The sequence below is a fragment of the Lycorma delicatula genome, chromosome 4, assembly GCF_047948215.1.
Source record: "Lycorma delicatula isolate Av1 chromosome 4, ASM4794821v1, whole genome shotgun sequence".
Lineage (NCBI taxonomy): Eukaryota > Metazoa > Arthropoda > Insecta > Hemiptera > Fulgoridae > Lycorma > Lycorma delicatula.
The window spans coordinates 67,216,566-67,239,022 of record NC_134458.1 but is presented as its reverse complement, the minus strand read 5'-3'; the positions used below and the strand labels follow the sequence as shown (position 1 = coordinate 67,239,022).

General features: G+C 31.4%; 1 protein-coding gene across 1 annotated transcript in view; it reads right to left on the bottom strand.

Annotated features, from left to right (window-relative positions):
* Window positions 1-7,610: 7,610 nt before the first annotated feature.
* Window positions 7,611-22,457, bottom strand: part of LOC142322868 (uncharacterized) — a 94,780-nt gene continuing 79,933 nt past the window's right edge. Inside the window, exon 5 of the mRNA XM_075361958.1 lies at window positions 7,611-7,835. Coding sequence (XP_075218073.1) covers window positions 7,827-7,835 — 9 coding nt within the window. The 3' untranslated portion in view covers window positions 7,611-7,826. The remainder of the gene's footprint in view (window positions 7,836-22,457) is intronic.

Genomic DNA, 22,457 nt, shown 5'->3' with positions numbered 1-22,457 from the left:
ACGTCACCTACGATGAAATTCACAGTGGGTTTCAAAAATATCTTGATAATTTGAAGATTGATACTGTTGACGGAATGTGTAGACACTGTATTGGTGGTGGTGAGGATAATACTACTACTAACCCAGGTTAATATTTTGTACGGTTATCGAGTAATATGAATCAATCAGTAGCCCCTGCAGTAAACAGTGCACCACTTCGGGAGCTGTTGTGTGAAAACAAATTTTAATTACTATGGGATAGTCCTCCGTTTGCATGTAGAGTTATCGATTACGATGAACACTATCGGTTGTTTTGTAAAATTGCCGAGAGAAGTGGGAGTAAGGTAGAAGATGAAATAAATATCTACACCGAAACTTTGGTCAATCATTCGAGTGTGAGCTCTATGAATGTGATGATGGACTCCATATTATTTATTAAAGTTTTCAACGATGAAGATTGTTTTCTCAAGAAACTACCTTACAAGACGTTGGACGATCTTCATATCGGTCAAGGTTACATACTGTTGGATATGAGAAAGGTATTTACACAATACGATAACGTTTGCATTTGTGTCATTTTATACGACTCTGATTCTTCAGACCACGAATCGTATTGCTTTCAGCTATATTTACTTAGAAGATATACAAACAGATTTACTGAAGACAAAATGAAAGTTGTACATCATCCGATGAAGCTAACTTATTACGGTATGAAAGACGATGATATCATTGAAGATTTAAAAGTAACTGTGTAAAATATGTCTGCAGGCGTTTCTTAGAATTACGTGTTAAAACATGTTCAACATCGCCCATAACCGGTAACAGGATGTGTGCAGGTGTTTCTTAGAATTACTTGGTAAACTTGTTCGGACATGTTCAAGGCTGTTCATAACTGGTAACAGTTAGTTAGGGAACCTTAAACAAGTTGTAAATTTTCTCATATGAGTGTGGACTGTGGAGTGTTAACATCGTTATCGTTGTCGTGTGTATTATGCAGTTAATTAAGAAAGTAGATGTTATGGTTGGTAAACGACATTTATCACCAAGGTGTTTCAAATGAAAGTATAGTTATGTATACATTGTTGATCATAGCGGTCATTTATTTGATTAATACGGTGATAATATAATTATGCAGATGATCTTCGATCCGCTGAATAATGAAAAATTTTATTGTGACTTTGAATGTGGGAACAATTCTATTGGTCTTATTGGCAATAAAGAAATAGTATTTTCTGGTTTTCTAGGTGAAAACGATAAACTTGTAAAAGCCTTTAAATTAAATGATTCATTTAACATGGTGTTGGATATGTTTACGTTAAATAGACTAACTACGACTTGTCTAAAAATTAATGTTCTCTCTGTTAACGTATTTACCGCAAAGGAAAAGAGATACACCACCACCTCTCGTATTGCAACTGATGGATTAAGAGCTTGTGATGAAACAGTTTTTTCCCGATAATGAATAACAAAATAAGGAGCCGCCGCTGCTTGTTGCATCATATGCAGAAGAGGATTCTGAAATAAATTATAGTGAAATGTCCGTTAACATCAATCTATTTCATAATGTACAAGAACTATTTACAACGTCAAGTATGTTCAATTTCATCAAAACGGATATTTCATTAATTTTCTAAAACAATAATAAACAGTCCCTTTCAGAACTACAATACATTAGCACATGCAACACGAATTCATAGACACAAAAAAAATACTTTGAACCCCCATACAGTAATGTATGACTATTGTTTTTTTTAAATAATCGTTATTAGCATCGCTGGATGAAACGGTTCCAATGCCAGTGATATAGTCTGATATTGGATCTATCCATTGTCATAATATATTGCGAATGGTGAGGAGAGTGTTTTTAATCTAAACGCGTTGTACCTCTAGGGTGGTGTGGAAACGCAACCATAAGGAATAAAATATAATATTTTATACATGAAAATAAATATTCTTATCTGCATTTTAACTGATGAAATAATGTTTTTAATTGTAAAACAACGATATATTAATAATTATTGTTAAATGAAGAAAGGTTTTTGTCTATTTCAAATAGATTTAAAGGTGTTCTTGGGGGGGGGGGGGGTATAACATACGATTTGGATGATTAGTAATCTGTTGTGTACGCGACCAGATACATATAGACCTTGCTACTAGGCACGTGGCTTAACTGTTTTGGTATGGTAATTTTGCGCGCGGGTACAAATAAATGATGACTACCGTTAATAATACGTTTCTATTGGTTGAGATGACATAAAAGGTTTTAACAATAAACGTTTATGTATGATTGGGAGAGGGAGTTTCTGTACAAACATGTTCGAGGTCGAATGGATACGCAGGTGGTCGAAGTGACGTAAGGTCTTTTAACAATAACCGTTTATGTATGAGTGGAGGGGAATTTTCCTGTTCAAACATGTTCGAGGTCGACTAGGTGCGTAGGGATTGTAGGAGGGGATAAACCGTTTTCGGTATAAGTTTTAAATCATTCGCTTGTTCTCGTGGTGTTCACACAGTCTTGTTGTTTCTCTGCTACTATAACAAAAAACCATTATAATGGCACAAAGTTTAATTAATAGATTAAATGAAATAACTTCACCATCTAATAATGCAACCAAAAGTGTTAGTGATCTTGAAATAGGAAAAATACAAGATTATGTCGATGGACCTATTGGACACAAAATATGGAGTCTGTTATGTGTACTCTCCAATGTGAAGGTGGGACATGTAAATTATTTTTACCAAAGAGGTTTGCTAAAGTGATGACCAGTGACGAGATTAACGCAGCAGTGAAGATGCAATTACACTTAGTATTCAAAGGTAATATTGGGAAAACCTACGATGTGGTGGTTAAATAGACTACAATTTGTAAAAAAAGCAAATAGTCCTTTTCAGGACTACAACACATTAAAACATACAACACAAAGTTACAAACAAATAAATACACAAAAAAACACTTTAAACCCCCATACAATAATGTACTACTATAGTTTTAATTTATTTAAAATAGTAGTTGTTAACATTATTGAATGTAGAGGTTCCAAGGCCCATGACATGATTTGATATTGGATTTATCCACTGTCATATTATGTTTCCAATGGTGAGGAAAGTGTTTAACACAAATATGTTTTTCTTACGGTATTATTCTTAGGGCATTCATTTATTAACGTCACTAATTGTTTTACTTAAATATATAAATATGGTGTGTGGGGGTTGTGTAAAGGAAGAACGTAGATATATTATTTTAACAACTTGGAAATGAATAATTTTGTTTTAACTTATTTAATATTTATTTTATTATATTTTTTTTCTAAAAAAGATAGATTGGTATAGTATGTTGAATTTTAGAAAAGGTGATTAATTTTTCGATAGAAAGACGGATGAAAATTTATTTTAAATAAATTTCAGACTGCGGGAAGGTCTTGCTTTAATATGAAGAAATAATTAAATGTAGGGGGGAATTGTGACGTTACAAGATGGCGTTAGGTACTAAATGTAATTTTTCTCGCACGCGTGCGTCTTATATAGAACAAATTTCTCTCACTATGTCGGGGAGTCGCTGTAGCCAAACGGTTTAAGGCATCAGTCAGATGCATTCCACAATGAAAAACCTAGCCAGGCTAGTTACTTTTTTCGCTCTCATTGTTATAGTTTTTATTAAATTTATGTTTTAAGAGTTCTATTTTACCAGGATTCGAATCCGAGACCTCCGGATGAAAGGTCAAGACGCTACCGCTAGCGCCACGGAGGCCTTTAAGCTTGCACGGGGCTCTCAGTAGCTCGCTATTATAGCTTCGCACGGGGTTCACCTTGCCTCATCTAGCCTCACACAAGGGGTTCACACATACTACATCTCACCCAGCAGCGTCGAATGACCTTGGTTTTGTGCTTAAATTCTCCTTTTTCCTCTACTATCAAGATTCTTAGGCGGTCATTAATAAACAATAAAAAAAATCAAGGGACCGAGAACACATTCCTGAGACACTTCGCGTTCTACATCTAGAAGTGAGGACCTAAATTTTACATTTATATTCTTATCAAAAGAGGAATTCCAACGACTTTTTTTACCGTTAGTAAGGTATGACTTTAACCAATTGTAAGCAGCTCTTCTGATACCATAGCTACTACGTTTTTTCATCAATATTGATGTGAGATCGCAAAAAATTGAAAATGGAATATTTTTGCTATAAAATAAAAATCAACCTTACCAACAATTTATATTATGTTTCTAGCGTTTTAGGTCATTTGACCATCCTCAGGAGAAAACTTTTTTCGTAATTTAAAACATTAAAATTAAGAACATAAATTAACAAATTATAAAATATTTAAATCATAACAAGTGGTCGTCATTGCATAAAAGTAATTACGTCAGTTATGTAAGAGTGTCTCAGTTGTTATGAATAGTAATCCACCGGGTTGGTCTAGTGGTGAACGCGTCTTCCCAAATCAGCTGATTTGGTAGTCGAGAGTTCCAGCGTTCAAGTCCTAGTAAAGCCAGTTATTTGTACACGGATTTGAATACTAGATCGTGGATACCGGTGTTCTTTGGCGGTTGGGTTTCAATTAACCACACATCTCAGGAATGATCGAACTGAAAACGTACAAGACTACACTTCATTTACACTCATACGTATCACCCTCATTCATCCTCTGAAGTATTATCTGAACCGTAGTTCCCGGAGGTTAAACAGGAACTGAGACACTCTTGTTTGAAATATTGGAAAAGGAATTATTAAATTCCTCTACTACCTGAATAAGGGGTGAAATAACGAATACTGAATCCTTTTGTATTTTAGCGAAGTTATCTGACCTGCTTTATTTTTAAATCCGCCTTCACTTTTGATGAACCACCCACATCATTTTATATTTATTGTTTGAATTAAATATTAAGTTATCATAATATAATCTTCTAGAAGTACTAATAACTTTAGCGTAAATTCCTTTGTAATCTTTCAAATAATAAGTTATCAGAAATTATATTAAAACATTTCACTAAGAGGAAGTTGCAGTAAAAGAAACTCGATATTATTTGCAATGTAGGCATCAGATATGCCTCAGGATCTTTTCGAACAAGTCCAGTTAAAAGTCTGATGTCTGAAACAGGATTCCTTCAATTGCAACGCAAGAGAGATACTATTACTCAGATACGCAGCTCGCGTATGCGCATGTCCTGTTCATATTAATTTCTCTATATTTTTTGAGAACTGTTTCTCTAGATTATACTATATTCGACCTACGTATCGTAAGCCTGCAGAGATTCATACCAATGAGCTGATGAGAAAATATTTTTTTTTCCCAGCGACGCTGCATATTTCGTTTCGAAAAGTTCCTTCGTGGCTGATTCCAGGATCAGTTGATCGAGTCGATAAGTTACAAAACGTGAAAATAACACCCCGATTTCATAGTCAAAACCCTAAATGTCTTACTGATTAGTACAAAAATTACAAACACATGTTTACGGACGGATCCAAGACAGACGACGGAGTTGCACGTTCTTTCTTTATCAGCGATGAACCCCACTATTGGACTCTACCAAATGCAGCTTTTGAGATTATGGGAGAATTATACATATTTTAACATGCGCTTTAGTTTACTCACTATTATAAAATCCAAAGAACTCTGCATGCTCCGACTCGCTCAGTGTCATTATTCGCTTATGTTACAATTTTAGAGCTGATGCCTTAATTTGTGACTTGCAAGATACAAGTACATGAACAGCGTTAAATGCAAATTGTCAGATCTGTATATTAATATGGACCCCAGCACGTCAGAACCCAAGGAAATGAAACTCCAAAAAGAACAGCAAAGAGAAATCATCGGCGCTTTTCCTTTAAGAATGCATGGTGTCAAAAATTATGTAACAAGTCGTGTTAAGATAGAAGTCCACAGCGAATGGAAATCCTTGGAAACCAAATTAAATACAGTTAAAGACACTCAGTTCAGGTGGGAAAGTACAGGCGGCACAACGAATCTTGATGCTTAGTGCCACGGCAGCAACAGCCGCAATTAGAATCATTCTACTATCCTTTTTGAACAACATTTGCTTCAGCGAATGGGTCTTCGTAAGATGTATTGTGTTAGTATTTAATCACAATACATAATTTTTTGAAATTTTAATCACCTCAATGTAAATTTAATATTTTGAAATTATTAATTTTTAAATTTAATTTGATTTAATTTTATTTATAAATGTATGTAAGTTATGTCAAATTTAATTAGCTCAATGAAAATATTTTAATTAATATCCGAACATTTTCTGCGAAAAAATATGTTATTATGCATTTTTCAAAGAGGTAAACGTGACAAGGATTACAGAAACGTTTGTGTGAAGCTAAGAATTGTACTATCTTAGGTTTTTTCCTCGGATTTGCAATCAAGTTTAGCTCAACCCAGAGTGTCCTTTATCTTGAAATGACCTTAGATTACATAAGTGTAAGATAAAATTTTATATTTTAATTTGCATTAACTTCATATTTTACATATTAGTTTTGTGTAAGATATTGAGATTGGAAATTTTATGTAAAAAAGGAATGAAAACCTTGTTTTACTGCATTAGTCTTTAAATATAAATGATGTTTTCTTGCAACGAGTTCTTAATAAAACAGTAAAACAATTAGTTTTACTTTTAAAACTCAGTGATTTTTTAGTTTTTCGAAATTTTTTTATAAGTATAGGGCTTAAATCAATAAATTGGAAAATTTCACTCTTAAACAAGAAAACCGGGAATTTAAACATTTGAAGTACTTTCAAAATATGATTAATTAATTGTCTTGAATATTAGTTGTACGTGCCATTTTGAATGTCTCAAATACCTTTAATGGATCAAAGGTTATGGGCATTTGTTTATGGCGCGCGCGACTCGTAAGTATATATTGCTGCAGCAGTCGCGCGCCTGCTCAATGAGGGGCTTTTTATTTATTACATACTGCCGAATCTACTAGTCGTAGAAAAAGTACTTACTAGAAAAATCGGTTAGAATTTTCTCAGCTTTCCGACGACGCCAGCGACGTTTCACCATTTTAATAAATAACTGATATATTAAAGAAAAACCGAAAGAAACAGAAAAAAATACTTTTTTACAGTAATTTGTTAATAAAAATAATTAGCAACAATTTATTTATACAAAGAGTTTTAAACGTTAATCCACAATTTATTTCTACAAAGAATTTTGTACGTTAATCCATACACTTTTAGGGATCCTTTCCATTTGGTCTCGTGCTTGGGAAAACCTTTTCTCCTGTTTCGACCCTCCAGATTTAATATGCCTCGTCTATTACTGTAAATGAGATATGAAGAGCTCCAGCTAAAGTGATGAGATTAGTTTCTTGATCGTTCAGTCCAAAACGTTTCCTCAAGCACAACACAATACATGCTTTATGACATCAGTAAAATACATTTTTTACAAAATATAATTATTTCTATTAGAAAAATATGTGTTACACATGCTGTAGAACCAAATGTTGACTGCAGAAAAATTAGGTTCAAGCAATTCTGAAATAAGTAATGCAAATTCCAGAATACTTCTTAATACTGTAAATTGCTTTACAATAGATTTTGGTCAGTAAAATACGCACGCACACACACATACAGAGAGAGAGAAACAAATTAAGCATGCTATTTATACTAACATTATTCTGAAACCTGCAATTAAATTCAAACACTCAGCTGGAATTTCAGATCTTTCTAGTAAAGATTCTGTTTGTGCTTCCATTGTTTTTACTTTCACCTGCTGCTCTTTTTTATTTTTCCTGTTGTTATTACTAGGTCTAGACTTAAACATTTTTTTATTTGGTGTATTTATTGTAAATAGTTGGTGTTTCTTCTCAACTGCTACGTTTGGCATGGCAGAATTAATTTTCCTAAAGAAACAAAAATAAAACAATTAAAACAGATGAAAATAGTATTGACACTTGTTTATGCATTTTGACAAAAGTTAAAGTTTAAAATTAAAGTTTAAAAGTTAAAGTTAAAGTTTTACAGTTGTACACAGAAATAAAACATAAAATGTCTTTAGGTAAATATATGTTACACAAAAGACTGAAAAATATTCATATAGTAAATTTCACCACGTGAGAGCACATGCCACCTGATCTAGGTGGCTAGACCCCTCCAGGATAATGAAATTCTGGAATGTATATGTCTTACAATGCTGTTTTCATAAAAAAGTCTAAAAACTATTGTTTCACACTGATTCTCTCATATGTAGCTGTGTTATGTAACAGTTCTGCATCAGGCACTCTATAAATCTAGAATAAGGCATCTATTGAAATCAAATTTATCAGCTCACACAGTGGCCATGTAGTTCCCCATTTTGCAGAGATTCCCTTATACAATATTCTGAAACCATCCACTGACCTCATTCTTGATGAGCTATCTTCACAATTTGTCAATTAGCATGCCAACTGTAATCTGCCTGACACATTTATTAAAAAGTAATTAGTCATTGACCACATACTTTAGTATTTATAAACTTTGACACTAGCTGCAGTTCCTTTATATTTAATGGCGACATTCTGACTAAAGATTTACTTTGGTGTACATTTCAGAAGCATATACTTCATATTAGGCATAAATGTAATAAAACTTTTCAGCATATCCTGTCTTTCACACAGGCAATGCCATATGCAATCTAATTACCACCTGTGGGCTAGTCTTTATTACTAGCATCATTATCTATAAGATAATGACTTGTCAATATTGAAACACTCATGGTGGCATTTATTGTATTACAGCAGTTTATTTACAAAAAGAAATATCATAAGCTGAATAAGATATCTCTTACCTGGTTTCTTCTTCAGCATTTTTCTCTCTTCCTTTTGCACCTTTAAGGTCTCTTTCACAAAAAAGGATTTCAATATTTTCCAAAATATCTGTTCATCCAATATGTTTTATTCTTCTCCAGGTCCATATTTGAAAATAAATTTCCAGTTTATCATTTTTCTTCTTTGGTTCTATAGAGAAACGTACATGAAATCAAACATTTGGCCAACCTTTTCCTACATCTACTTCTTCTTTAAATGATGTATTTTTACTTTTTCTCTTCTAGTTTCTAAATGCCAAATCATGATTTTTAATTTTTACTGTCACTCTGACATTCACGTTCTACAAAAAAGTAACGAAATATGCTTTAAAAAGATCTTTTCATAGCCATTATGAACTTTTTCTCAGAATTACTTTTTCAGTGGTTTTTCAGGTTACACTGTTGTTAATATTGCCTGTCTCAAATCAGTAAAAAATCCTTTGCGGTGGTATTGAAGGAAAAAAAACAGTATATTGAACATGATTTAGTTGTTGATATTTAAGCTTTATTTTGGTTTCATTTTCCAGGATCTACTCCCAGAGACATTTCAACAGGATGTACGGCAAAATATATTATCTTGCCCAGCACCTTATAGTTAATAAATATTAGATTTATATCCCACTATTAATACGTGTAATAGTGCTACACTGTGATTATAAATAATCCCATATTAAGAATGCATAATGCTTTTTTCTATAACATTTGTTAACTTTAGCCACATTTACTTTGTGCCTAACAACATGTGCCAACTTTGTACCTGACACATTTACTTTTTAGTAAATGTGTCAGGCAGATTGCAGCTGGCATGCTAATTAACAAATTGTGGAGATAGCTCATCCACTCAAGCTTACAGATTTTTCATTTTTTTCATTAAGAAGATAAAAACTAGAATTTTCTGCAATCAAATATTTTATTATTACAGAGATTTTACATTCAACAGAAGAATTTTGTAATGGCACATTGTTATGAGCTGGTCTACTATTGAGAGAAGTAAACAGTTCGAAGTGCAATTAAATTAGTCATATTTTAATGCTAATGGCTCTTTAATATTGTTCACAGTTACCATTCTGTTTTCGGGTAAGAATAATTAACACATCCTGACCTGGATATCTATAAATATAACAAGCTACAGGTACACTCATTACACAAACAAGGGGTGAACTGCCTACAGACCCCCAAATCTAGAAAACTGCAAGAGATATTCAGTGACCTGAATGTCATACAGAAAAAAAACCGCCATAGAAAACAATTTGAAAGATTTTAACTTATAACTTACGTGAAATTGTGATTCCAGTAATAATTACATTGGCTGTTTATTATTGGAGATATTGATGACACTGTGATTAATGGTGCCTGTCTTGAAAACAGTTTGGAAACTCATTTAGTATGTAGTACATTAAATTATTTCAACTACATTAATTATTTAATTCCATTTTATCAAAAATTTTATATAGCTGTACTGAAATAGTAATATTAAAAACATAAAACACCAGTTACAGTGTAATAAGAGAACACAACATTGTGCTTTCCAGGGATTCTTAAAACACATATTAAGTTAAATAAAAAAATATGTATATTAACCAAACTGGTATCATATTTTATAATTTCCTACAACTAACATGGTAGATAATTCAACCAAATAACAAACACAGCAAATATTTTAAATAGCTTGACCATATACTATAGGAATTTCCTAACTCTTTGAGGACAGGAACTATTAATGCTAATGATGAAAAAATGTCAATTATCTCTTAAAGATTTCATTGAAGCACAACTTCTGTATAATTTTAAAGCATGGTCATTAAAAAGTTTACTGATTAATGGAAGAATATGTAGTTCTTATAAAATGCTTGTGATGGAATGCTAATTTGATTTGAGTAATTATAACATATTACAAAAGAGGCTTCTTGTTTTCACATTTTGGTAGCCACTATTAATTTGTGGTAGGAGGTTATTGTATGAAACTATGGGTGTTAATCCCCAAAAAATGGGGGTGTTGTGACCTATCATATACAGCAGAAAAAGCTTAGACAAAACCTATCAGTGGATAACTTTAGAAATAATTGGATATCAATTATATAATTATAAATATAACCTCCCATCAAGGTAACTAACTGGAAATAATGGAAAGAATACACAGTGCAAGAAAAATATCAGGCAGAATCTTAAAAAGAATAAAGAAAATTAAAGTTCTTTCTGTTCAATATTATGTAATGTACTATAAATACATTTGAAACAGTATTCTTTTTAAACAAAACAAATAACTTTTATTAAAAATAGCTTATGTGAACCTAATTAATTATCAACAAATTACTTTAATATGAATTGAAATGACTGTTCTTCACTTAAAAATAACAAAACTTAATAAAGCATTATTATATCAGTAGAAAAGAATGGCAAAATGAAATATAATAAAATATATATTATCTAAACAAAGGAAAATACTGGAGAGTATTTATGTTTTTTAACTGTTTTTCCTGGATTTTTATGACTTAGCTGATAAAGGAATAAAATCTCACCATAAAAACTAAACATAAAAAACAGGAACTTGTCGGTTGACGTTCCACATAATTTACTTACTTACTTCAAATATAAAATATATTTTATTTCAATTTTAAAAGATTTCAATTTTCAAATAAGTAAATGTCAGTAAAGTGACGGAGCGATGCAATGCCTGTACACATACCATAGAAATTTTGTCCGATCAAAGAAATCGGCTCAATCGATTTAACTTCCTGGCAAAGAAGATGAAACAGTTAGTGAAGAAGATAGGCCAAAAAATAGAGTAATTTAGGATAAAATTATGTAAATTAACACAAGTAAACTTATTATTCACGAAATATATTTAATTTGCTACAAATTAAAAGATACTTTTATTAAATTTCCTTGAAATAACAATCAGTTAACTTAATGCGTCTTATACTCCTTGGCGTTTGAATGTTGGTTTTATAAAAATAATATTCTCGAAACAGTTAAAAAACTCTTGTACTGCAAAGAGAATGAAACAGTCAATCATAAAAAGCAGTCAAATAAATGCTTAAAGTTTTAAAAATTTGGTTAGAACAATAATTTACATGAAATCATCTTTTAATAAAGAGCATTAAAGATTTAGATGCTCGCTAAAAAATTGTAACACAGAGTCTTCCATGCTCTTTATTGAAGGACGTAACAGATAAACACATGAATCGTATTACTATTTTTGAAAATACTATTTCTGTTGCCCACGATATGACATTTTTTGGGGTCTTTTTAAATAATAAATTTCGTAGAATTGGTCAAATTAATTTCGTTTGTAACAAGATTAAATTTATTAGTTAGCTTTGCTGTTTCGATGAGTTTATATTTACGAATGTACAAATTTTTTTTAGAAAAAAAAAATATTCCCGTTAATCAGCAAAATACTTCTGGCTACAAAAAAGTATGATATTATGGTTCAGTTTTTATTTTTAATAAATTACCTAAGGATTTAAAAAAATTGCTTTCCATTTATTTAAAATTAAGCTCCATTTTACAAATAATGTTATTCAATTCATGAGTTTTTATATGATACTAATTAGATAAACCTAAAATTTTTGGTGTACTAGTTCACTGTGTAGCTTATTTTCTGTAGATCATTAATTCACCATGAAGTTTAATATTTGTACATGGGAATATAAAATGAAATTTTTGGGAAAAATTCCATGTGTGACCAGAATTCAAACCTAGAATCTTCTGGATAAAAGGCTTAGATGATACTACTTCACAAGAGATTGGCAGAATGATAATATTATTTTGTAAATAATATGTAACTATAATAATATTACTGATTCTTTGAAATTCGAAGATATTTTAAATTATTTTATTTCATTAAATGCAACAAAATAAAAGCTCATGTAAATCAAACTGCTTTAAATAATAAAAAGTATGCCAAAATTACTTTCAGTTTAATGTTTATCTAATTATTCCTGAAATATTGGAAAGAAAACAAGTATTGATAAAAGTTTTTCTTCTGGATTGGATGAAATAAAAATGTGTATTTCTTCCATCTTAGACCTCATAATTTATCTTGATAATGTTTGAAATTTAATTAATGTTTCTGCAGTCTCTGTTGTGTATTCATGAAGTGGATTTAAAGAGGCCAATTTGTGGAAAATTCATTTTTAGCTATTTTTTTTCAGTTAGATTTTGGATCAGATTAATGTCAAAGCACTTGCCTAACTATCAGACTTAGTTAATCAAATATGTTCAATATGTTATATAAGTTGCCCGACATGTTCTTTCAAACATTTTTATTATTATTATGGGCATAGTGTTATATCTTATTTACTTGTAGAAACAATTTTTTAGATTTCTTGACAACCTGTGATGGCAAAATCTAATAATATTAATCAGTCTTCAGTGTCCATCCACTGCAACTAATGAATTGGGGCTTCAAAAGTAAAACATCTTCTTTTAGGATATTTAACTGATGTTGGTTACGGGCTGGTGATGGTTTTTCATTTGTTGCTTTTCTAAGTGTGGGATGTTTTGATTTTGAATAAAAAAGTATGACTCATTAGAAAGCATAACATTTTTCTAGTCTTCTTTGGTCCAGCATGCATTTGATTTGACCCACATTTGGCTGTTTTTGCTTATTACTGGTATTAAGATCTGCCCTTCAGTTTGACATTAAGTTTTCAAACTATGTCACCATGAAATGGTGACTATAAGGTAATGAAAAAACTTCCTACAATTGTTAAATTATTAGCATTCTTTTTAGTTATGCTGATATTTAAAACTCTATGCATATTGTTACTTCATTAAAAAAGAAGGCAGTTCATAATACTAAATTTACCAATTCATAATTCTTTTGCTATCTCTGGTCTTAACATAATTTGTAAACATGCCTATTGAATAGATCTTTTGACTTAGAAATAGAAAACTACTATGATCAGCTGCAAAATATGTATTTTAATGAGATACTCAGTTTTACAGTGGAAATTGTCATGTCTTTCCTTGCATTTAGCTAATTTTTATCATAACTCCTTTTTTATTAGTCGGTGTAAATATGAGTCTTTACTTTCTAATAGCAATATTTAGGAACTATCATTTAAATTCATGAAATCATTTTTTTTCTTGGTTGCTGTGTTTACACTAGAAGTTGTGACGTTTTTTCCCTTGCAGGATAGTTCCGGCAAGATGTGCCCTAACTTTGAAACAAGATTCAAGACATAAAAGTAAATAACCAAATTTGTATGAACAGATGTCCTATTTCACTTCACTGTCTGTTTTTTTATTTATTTAGAGATTACTACTCTTGAACGTTTTAACATGTCTAACTAATATTTTGTTCATATATTTCACCAACATTTTCTGATAAATAAATACAATCATTTAAAAACGTTTAAATCATTAGTATCTCGTTAATTCTCAGTTCTCTAAAATAATACTTTATTACAAAAAATTTAAGAATTTTATTGTAACAAATAGACACCTCATTTGTTTAAATATGATTTTAAATGACCAAGCTAGAGCAGAAGATTAATCAAGGTATAAATTGTGAACAAAGGTTTCTGAACCTGTTTTTCATTCCTCTAATAGTATTTTTTTTTGTCTTCAGTCATTTGACTGGTTTGATGCAGCTCTCCAAGATTCCCTATGTAGTGCGTTGTTTCATTTCGGTATACCTCCTACATCCTAAATCCCTAACAATTTGTTTTACATATTCCAAACATTGCCTGCCTACACAATTTTTTCCTTCTATCTGTCCCTCCAATATTAAAGCGACTATTCCAGGATGTCTTAATAAAAAAGAAAAAAAAAACATTTTAACCTGGATATTTAAAGTAAAAATTGATTTGAAAAAAATACATGTATTATTATAAATAAAAAACTTTACACAGTGTTTCTAAAATGATGGCTATACTTTTTCGGATTCCACTTGTTAAACTACACAAAAAATATCCTTAGGAAAAATGGTAATTTTTCCTTCCTTCTCCTCGTGTCCGCTATTTTGTTATTTTTATATAATGATTTATATCTCAAGTTCCGATAGACGAATCACATTAGTATTTTGGTAATGTTTTTTTAATAAAATTTTAAAATTAGCAAAAAATCACGACTTAAATACCTTCGCAAATTAAAAAATGGCGGCCATGTTTATTTGTCAATTTATTATATCCATAAATATTAGTTTTATCAAAATTTATGTTATTTGCTAAAATATTGAGCCTTTTATTTTGAACAAAATGACATTTTATTTTTTTAAAATCGGTTAACAAATAGTCGAGTTACGGCTGAAAATTTAGTTGTAATTTTGTGTCATTATTACGTCATTATGAAAAAAGTATTGCTTAATTTGATACTAATTTACAATACTAGAATTAACAATTAATAAAAACAATTAATATTTTATCGAATTGAACATAAAGTGGAGGACATGAAAACAGACATAATTACATCAATTTTCTGCCATAACTAGGCTATTTGTTAACCGATTTAAAAAAATAAAATGCCATTTTATTCAAAATAAAAGGCGCAATATTTTAGTAAAATAAATTTTGATAAAACTAATATTTATGGAGACATAACGGATTGAAAAATAAACGTGGTGGTTATTTTGTAATTTGCGAAGGTATTTAATTCCAGATTTTTTGCTAATTTTAAAACTTTATTAAAAAGATGCTTACCAAATATTAATGTGATTCGTTTATCCTTTAGGTATAAATTATATAAAAATAACAAAATGGCGGACAGCGGGAGAACGAAGGAGATACTGGCATCTTTCCTAAGGATATTTTTTGTTTAGTTTTACAATTAGAATCCGAAAAAGTAGCCCGCCATTTTAGAAACATGCTGTATATATTTACACAAAGTGAAAACTTAGTAAATATATTTGAAGTTCTGAACAATCTCTTTCAATTGCATTGTCAAAATCACCTTCACTAATCTAAATAAATACCACAACGTTTTGCATAGATATTCGCCGATCAATTTGATCTGATCCTGTCTTAAAATGTAGAAATCTGCATACGTTCTTTTCCCCAACTTATCTTGCATTTCTAGGTTTCCATTCTTAGAAGTCCTTCCTTCAAATATTCCCAAAGAAAGAAGTTTACTTATATTAGATATGGTAAACCGTAGTCAGTTTGCAGATCTTCCTCTTTCAACCTTCAGAAATATCATCTAGGCAGTTACACACACCACATGTACTGCAAAAGCAACTGCACCATCAACAGTTGACCATGAATTCAGCGCAACTTCTTCAGAAGAGTAGAAAGTTTGTTCTCTTAAGAAATCTTGGTACTTAGCAGTCTAACTATTTTCAAAATACTTTGATCCGATTCATTTTTTTAAGTAATATTCCTGATATGTATGAACAAAAACAATGTTTTGAAAAAATACTTTCAATCATAAAATATGGATATTCATTAGCTCGTGAATGTAAATTTGTCATATTCTTTATCTTGACCATAATATATGATGTGTCGTCCGTAAAAATAATTTTATATGAGACATTTGGATTTTGTTTCACCCAATTATAAGATGCTAAGTGATGAAAGAAAATATTGAAGCTTATGTAATTTTACAGCTGGTAAGAATACAAATTGTCATGATGCAATATCTTTGACATGTATTTTAGAAATCCCTGGTTTCATGATATTCTTCTCAAACCAACAATCGGGTCATTGTCAAGTCCGATGAAATCATTGTGTAATCTTTATCTATTTTTAATGGTATTTCTTCTCCTTAAGCATGAGCATTGGGTAAAGATAATGTTTCTCTTTTAATCTTAAATTACTTTAAAATTCTTCTCGTTCGGCATTCTTCTCATAGAGAAATTGTGTCAATGTTAATAAATATTCATAATATACAGATGGACTTGTAAAAAATGTTCAGTGTACAGAGACCTCTTTTATTTAAAAACTTCTGAATTTTTCTCTACTCATTTAATGTAAATGCATCCATTAAAAAAATGGTGCTGCAATTTTACAAAGAGCTTAAACTTTTCTGGGATATTACATTTGATGACTATCTGAAAAAATTATTCACTTCTGTTTTTTCTGATTATTTAAAATCCTGATCATCAATTCCCACACATTTTTCATCTTTCTGACTGCAATATTTTCAGCACATTCTATCTTATTTTATTTTATACATATTCTATATAAAATATGTATTCCATAGTATATGATGTGTGGATCCACATTATATTAAAGCAAGTAGCTTTGAAGTTCCTTATAATTAAGTATAAGCTACTTTAGGAATTACTCATATTATGCCTCGATGATAGTTATGTGTGATCAGACTAATCGTATTACATCAAGATATTTTTTTTATCAAATTTTATTCAAACAAATGTTCAGTTAGTGTAAAGTTATGTTCGATTCTTATAAGAAAAACATTGAAAAAAAAAATCAGTTTTGGAGTATAACACTTTAGACAGGACAGAATCAAGTTAATACGTGTTTTTAATAAATACACAGTAGTTAGTGATACAGTAATTTAGTATAATATTCGTAATTTATTGTACTATATTTAGAAAAATACAATTTGAATTCCACTGCAGAGAGAAAGATAAACCTACAGCAAATACAAAATAAGTTGAATTATTGTGTTTAACAAGGTGGTAAACTAACAGGACTGTATAAATAATAATACAATTTGTAGATTGCATCACTAATGGCAAGTGTGCTACTCCACGGGTAAAAAATCAACTGCCCTAACATTTGCCTGGATAGATTAAAAGAAACCTTCAACTGAAATTAATCTTTGATAAATACAATTTCACAAAACACATAATTAATTATAAAATGTAAATGTTTAAGTCCATAGTAATAATCTAAAACATAAATTCATGAAAGTATACAAAAAGTATTGTGACAAAGATACTAAATATACAAAACAATTAAAGATAAAAAGAATTTAGAATTTGCTAATGAAAATTATTTGAGTACATATATATGTACTCATTAAATGAGATGCAGAAAATTCAGAATTTTAGTATTATTTAAAAGCTTATCAAATAAGAGATACTGTTTTTGTAAAAGAAAATCATTTAATGGTATTTTAAATAAACTGGTGGAAGATCTTTAATTAGTTCAGTAACACTGGTCTACAAAATATGTTTTTTCTGTTACAGGCATTCAGTAAATTGTATCTTATAGTATTTTTTGTTCTGATTTCAAACCTGCAAACCAAAACTGAATGGAAGGTAGTGTGTTTTTAATAGCATGAATTTAAAGAAAACGTAATCTTTTTAAGGAATTAAATGGCTTATAGCAGCGGTACCCAATGTTTTCATTGCCACAGACCTTATTGCCCATACTGCATTCTGACGGACCCCCTAAATTATTTCCTAATTAATATTGATCAAGTTAATGTATCTGTACAGACTCAAGTTTCATTTATGTTATTTAAAATTCACTATTAATGAGAAACATTAATTTTCATTTAAAATAGGACTAAACGCGGCTACGTACTACTATATAAGCAGATCATGCTCTGTCGTCAGACCAGTCTTCGATCAGTCTCCAAGGACTCAAAATGCACTAATTACGTAATGTTACATATAGACTTACAAGTTCAATAATGTTTTATATATATATATATATATATATATATATATGAATGACAATTACAATTTATAATAAAAAATGATTTATAAACGCAACTACATAAAGGCTTAATTTATTTAAAAGAATCAGCGACCTTCGACAGTACCCTTATTAAATATTTGAATAAAGCAATGAATTTCTCAAAAAGTGATAGTGAAATTACATTTCAATTTTAAGTTTTAAATCTATCTGAAAACATACTATAAAAATGGACATAATTTTATAAGATGGCTTACCATAAGGTTGTCAGTGGGACGGTTGATTTTATTTTGGAGTTGAAAGTTTTCTGAAGTCTGGTTCAGTTATAGATACTTGAAGTTGCAAATATGGTTCCATATTAAGTTCATTTTTATACTTGTTTTTCAAGAACACTAGAGTAGAAAATGCACACACACACACACACACACACAGTATGTTGATGCAAATGGCAGTAAGTGTTGTAATGCAGTCCAAAAAACATTTGGGTAAATCGGTTGGGCTTGCAACCAAAATTGTGACAAAATCATAGTAGGAAATAAAATTTTCAAACTGGAATCGCACAATAATTCTAACAGCTTCTCTTCTTTGACGGGAAGGCTATTTTTATTCAAGTGGTTTTTCATAGTTATTATTTCCACTGCAAGAAGGAAAATATTCCCTTAATTTCAACGCTAATGACTCAAGATGTTCTTTTATGTTTTCACTGATATTGGATGAAAGTAGATCATCATTTGTTGCAAAAAAAGTCACTGAGAGAGGGGAAACGAATCTAATTCTCGATTAGCAACTCGGTGTGGCCATAAGTTTAATTTCTTTATTGTTGCTTCAATCCTATCCTGAATGAACACCATTAAAGACGAACCCTGAACACTGGAATTTAGAGCATTTAGAAAGCTAAAATGTCAGATAAATAAGCAAGCCAAGAATAATTCCGCAAACAATCTTTATATTCAAATTTGGAGTCAAGAAGAAAACTCCTCTCCTCGTCAAGCAGGTGAAATAGTCGTGTTAACACTTTATCTAGTGATAACCAGCGCACCTGTAAATTAAGCAGCAAATCACCATTCCAATTTACTACCCATCTCTTGACGTAGTGCAGTGAAGATGTAAGAATTTACAGACTGAAATTTAATAAAATTTGTTATTTTCACTGCATCATCAAAAATAGATTTCATATAAGTATGCTAATGCTTTATGATGAATAGTACAGTGAGTCGATTTCACAGACGATGTAACAGATTGAATGTGCACCACAAGTACCTTAAATTTTCCTACCGTAGCCCTTGTGCATATCCAACTCATTTATCTCAGTTACTTCCATTGCCTTCCATAAAATTAACAATTACAACCATAGCCTCACCGGTCGCGAGTAATGGCATTGCATTGCAAAATAACTTGTCTTCATATTCGTACCTTGCAAAGCATAATAGAACCGGATTGTTTGAAATACCATGGCTTTCTTACAGTTGCAATGCAAAATGATCTTGATCGCATTCGTTTAAATAATACACCCTTTAAATTTTCTGTCATTTATCAATTCGCCTTTTTGTTGTGTTATTTGACGATATTGAAGACACTTTCTTTGTACATTTATCATCACACATGATAGTTGATACAAGTCGCATGCAGTTTAGTTGTACAAGTCTACTTCAAAATTATTCAGGTATTTTATTTCCGCAGTCACTATGATTAGTTTGTAAATTCTGCCGCAGTTTTGAAGGTTTCATGGACTCATTTAATAGAACTTCACTGCAAATAACACACTGTGGCTTCTTCTCCACGCCTTTATCTAACACTGTGAATCCAAATTCCAAGTAATTATCCAAACACTTTGGACATTTCTTTAACTGTATTTGTGAATTTGAAACGCTACATGAATCGTTGCCGTCTTCACTGTTTGGTGAACCTGTTTTCAACCAGCGATCCATACTATTCAAAGGAAAATTAACTTTAAATCACAAGTATTACACTTTGAACTTCCGAGAGAACGATTAACGCAAGTGCGAACTAACCACACTACAACGAAAACGTCTGAAATACTGGCAAGTGGCTGCAAAGTACAAACAAACTCTGCCAAAATAGTTAAAATGTAGGAGTTGGGGTGCTAGTTCTACTAAAAAAGGTAGCTGGTAGAAAGAATGAGTTATTCAACTCTACAAAGTAATGCTAAAAACATTCCTTTGTAAATTCCAAGGCTGGAAATTCATGTGACAAAACTAAAAATATTCTTACAGATTGAGAACATGATAAATTGAAGTTAAAAATAATCTTATTCTGAAAATAAAATGAATTATTTTTCTTATTAATATTATGTTTTATTTTTAAAGTTTTAGATTTTGTTGAAACTCTCGCAGACAACAGGTTGAAAACCACTGGCCTATAGTATGATATTTTGATCCTTAATATCCACTTTTTTCTTCTGTATTCACCCTATTGAATATCTCTTTTCAGTCTCTAGCAGTAATCAGCAAGCCACATTGTCTCAGGTTTGTGTAGTTATCAAGAATTTCACTCTCCAATTATATATAGTTCTCAGACTTCTTTTTGCCTAAGATTGATTTAACAATATTTTGAAATGATACCTATGCTGCTTTCTCCGATTCATTCAAATTTGTCTCAAACCTGAATCCTTGAATAGCTTACGTACCTGTGGCCCAATCTCTTCCTTGATTTTTGCCCCAGTGATCCTGGGGAACTTACTCTTAACGTGTAAGAAACCTTTAGCATTATGATCTATTACTTTGACAAATGTTTTCATCAAACCTAGTTTTAAGTGGAATGGTGAAAGATACACATTCAGTTAGAAACAGTTAATACTGATGCCATTCTATGATATAATACCATATTAGTAACACTGATCACTCCTTAATTCCACTCTAGCCATTTATAAATATGGTTTTTATAAATATCTTCAGACATTCATACATCATTATTAATATAAACACTGACTCAATGAATCTTTACAAATGTTTTGCCCTAATAGAGAAAGTACATTTTTAACAATGTTCATTATTTACAAGTAGAAAAAATGAAGTTGTTAGAACAAATTTTTAGGTCATATTTGGATTCAATGTCAAAAGATACATAAAGAAAATAATACTAATAATTTATTTATTTTATTTTATTTTGGAAAAAACAGTACATGGCCAAAACATTTCCAAGAAAAACAAAAACAACAGTTATAACACTGTGTTCCTTCACTTATGTCCGTCAATGGAGGGAACAATGTTCTTGCTCAGGGCTTGTTACCTCTGTGGAGGTACGGGATTAGCGGTACTAGGCTGGTTGAGGTTGTAATTTTCGCTTTCACTTTTTTTGTTGGCGTGGGGGGGGGATGACCGTGAACTATTTTATTGACGCTGGGCGGAGTGCAGACGGGAAGTACCCATCCCTTTTCCCAGTTGTGGAGCCAGGTTGATGGTGGGCTGCTGTGAGCTTAGCTCTGCCGAAGTCTTGCGCCACTCAGTGTGAGTCAATCACTTCGGCCCTTGGCAAGGATTGTCCTGTGGGTAAGGTTATCGAACCCCTTACTGCTATGTGCAAGCTCTGAGATGTCAATAGCGTGGGTCAGGCAGCACCTGACTCCCCCACCCGGGTAAAATTGTTGGGAGGCAGCCAACTGGGGGAATCCAGGCAGGGGTTGATCCAGGGATATGATTTGGGGCACGCCCAACCGTCTCTCCTCTCGCACCTTATGACATATTGACCAATGATACTATAGGTATGAAAGCATCTATACCTATTGTAGATATACATTGTCTTCGAAAGCGAAAAAATGGAAAAGCATCAAGTTCAGTAATACAGAGAAGAAGATCCGAACTAAGTGCTTTGGATCAATTCCAAAATATTTGGTGATAAAGGAGAAAGAAGGGATGTTTCTAAAATTAGTCCTTTCGTGATTGCTTGTGGGATCACAGAAGCTGCAGAGGACCAGTCCGGTGCATCAAGACACCAAAACACTCGTCATGAGGTCTTCAGGCAAGTCATGTGCTGACTTGCTTCAGTCGATGAAGGACCGAGTATCAGTTAATGAAGCCACTGATGTCTTGTCACTTAGGCATGGCAATAATGACGAACTGACGATAAGGGTGAAAAACTTAAGCCGGCAGAAACCTTTAAGTCAGTAT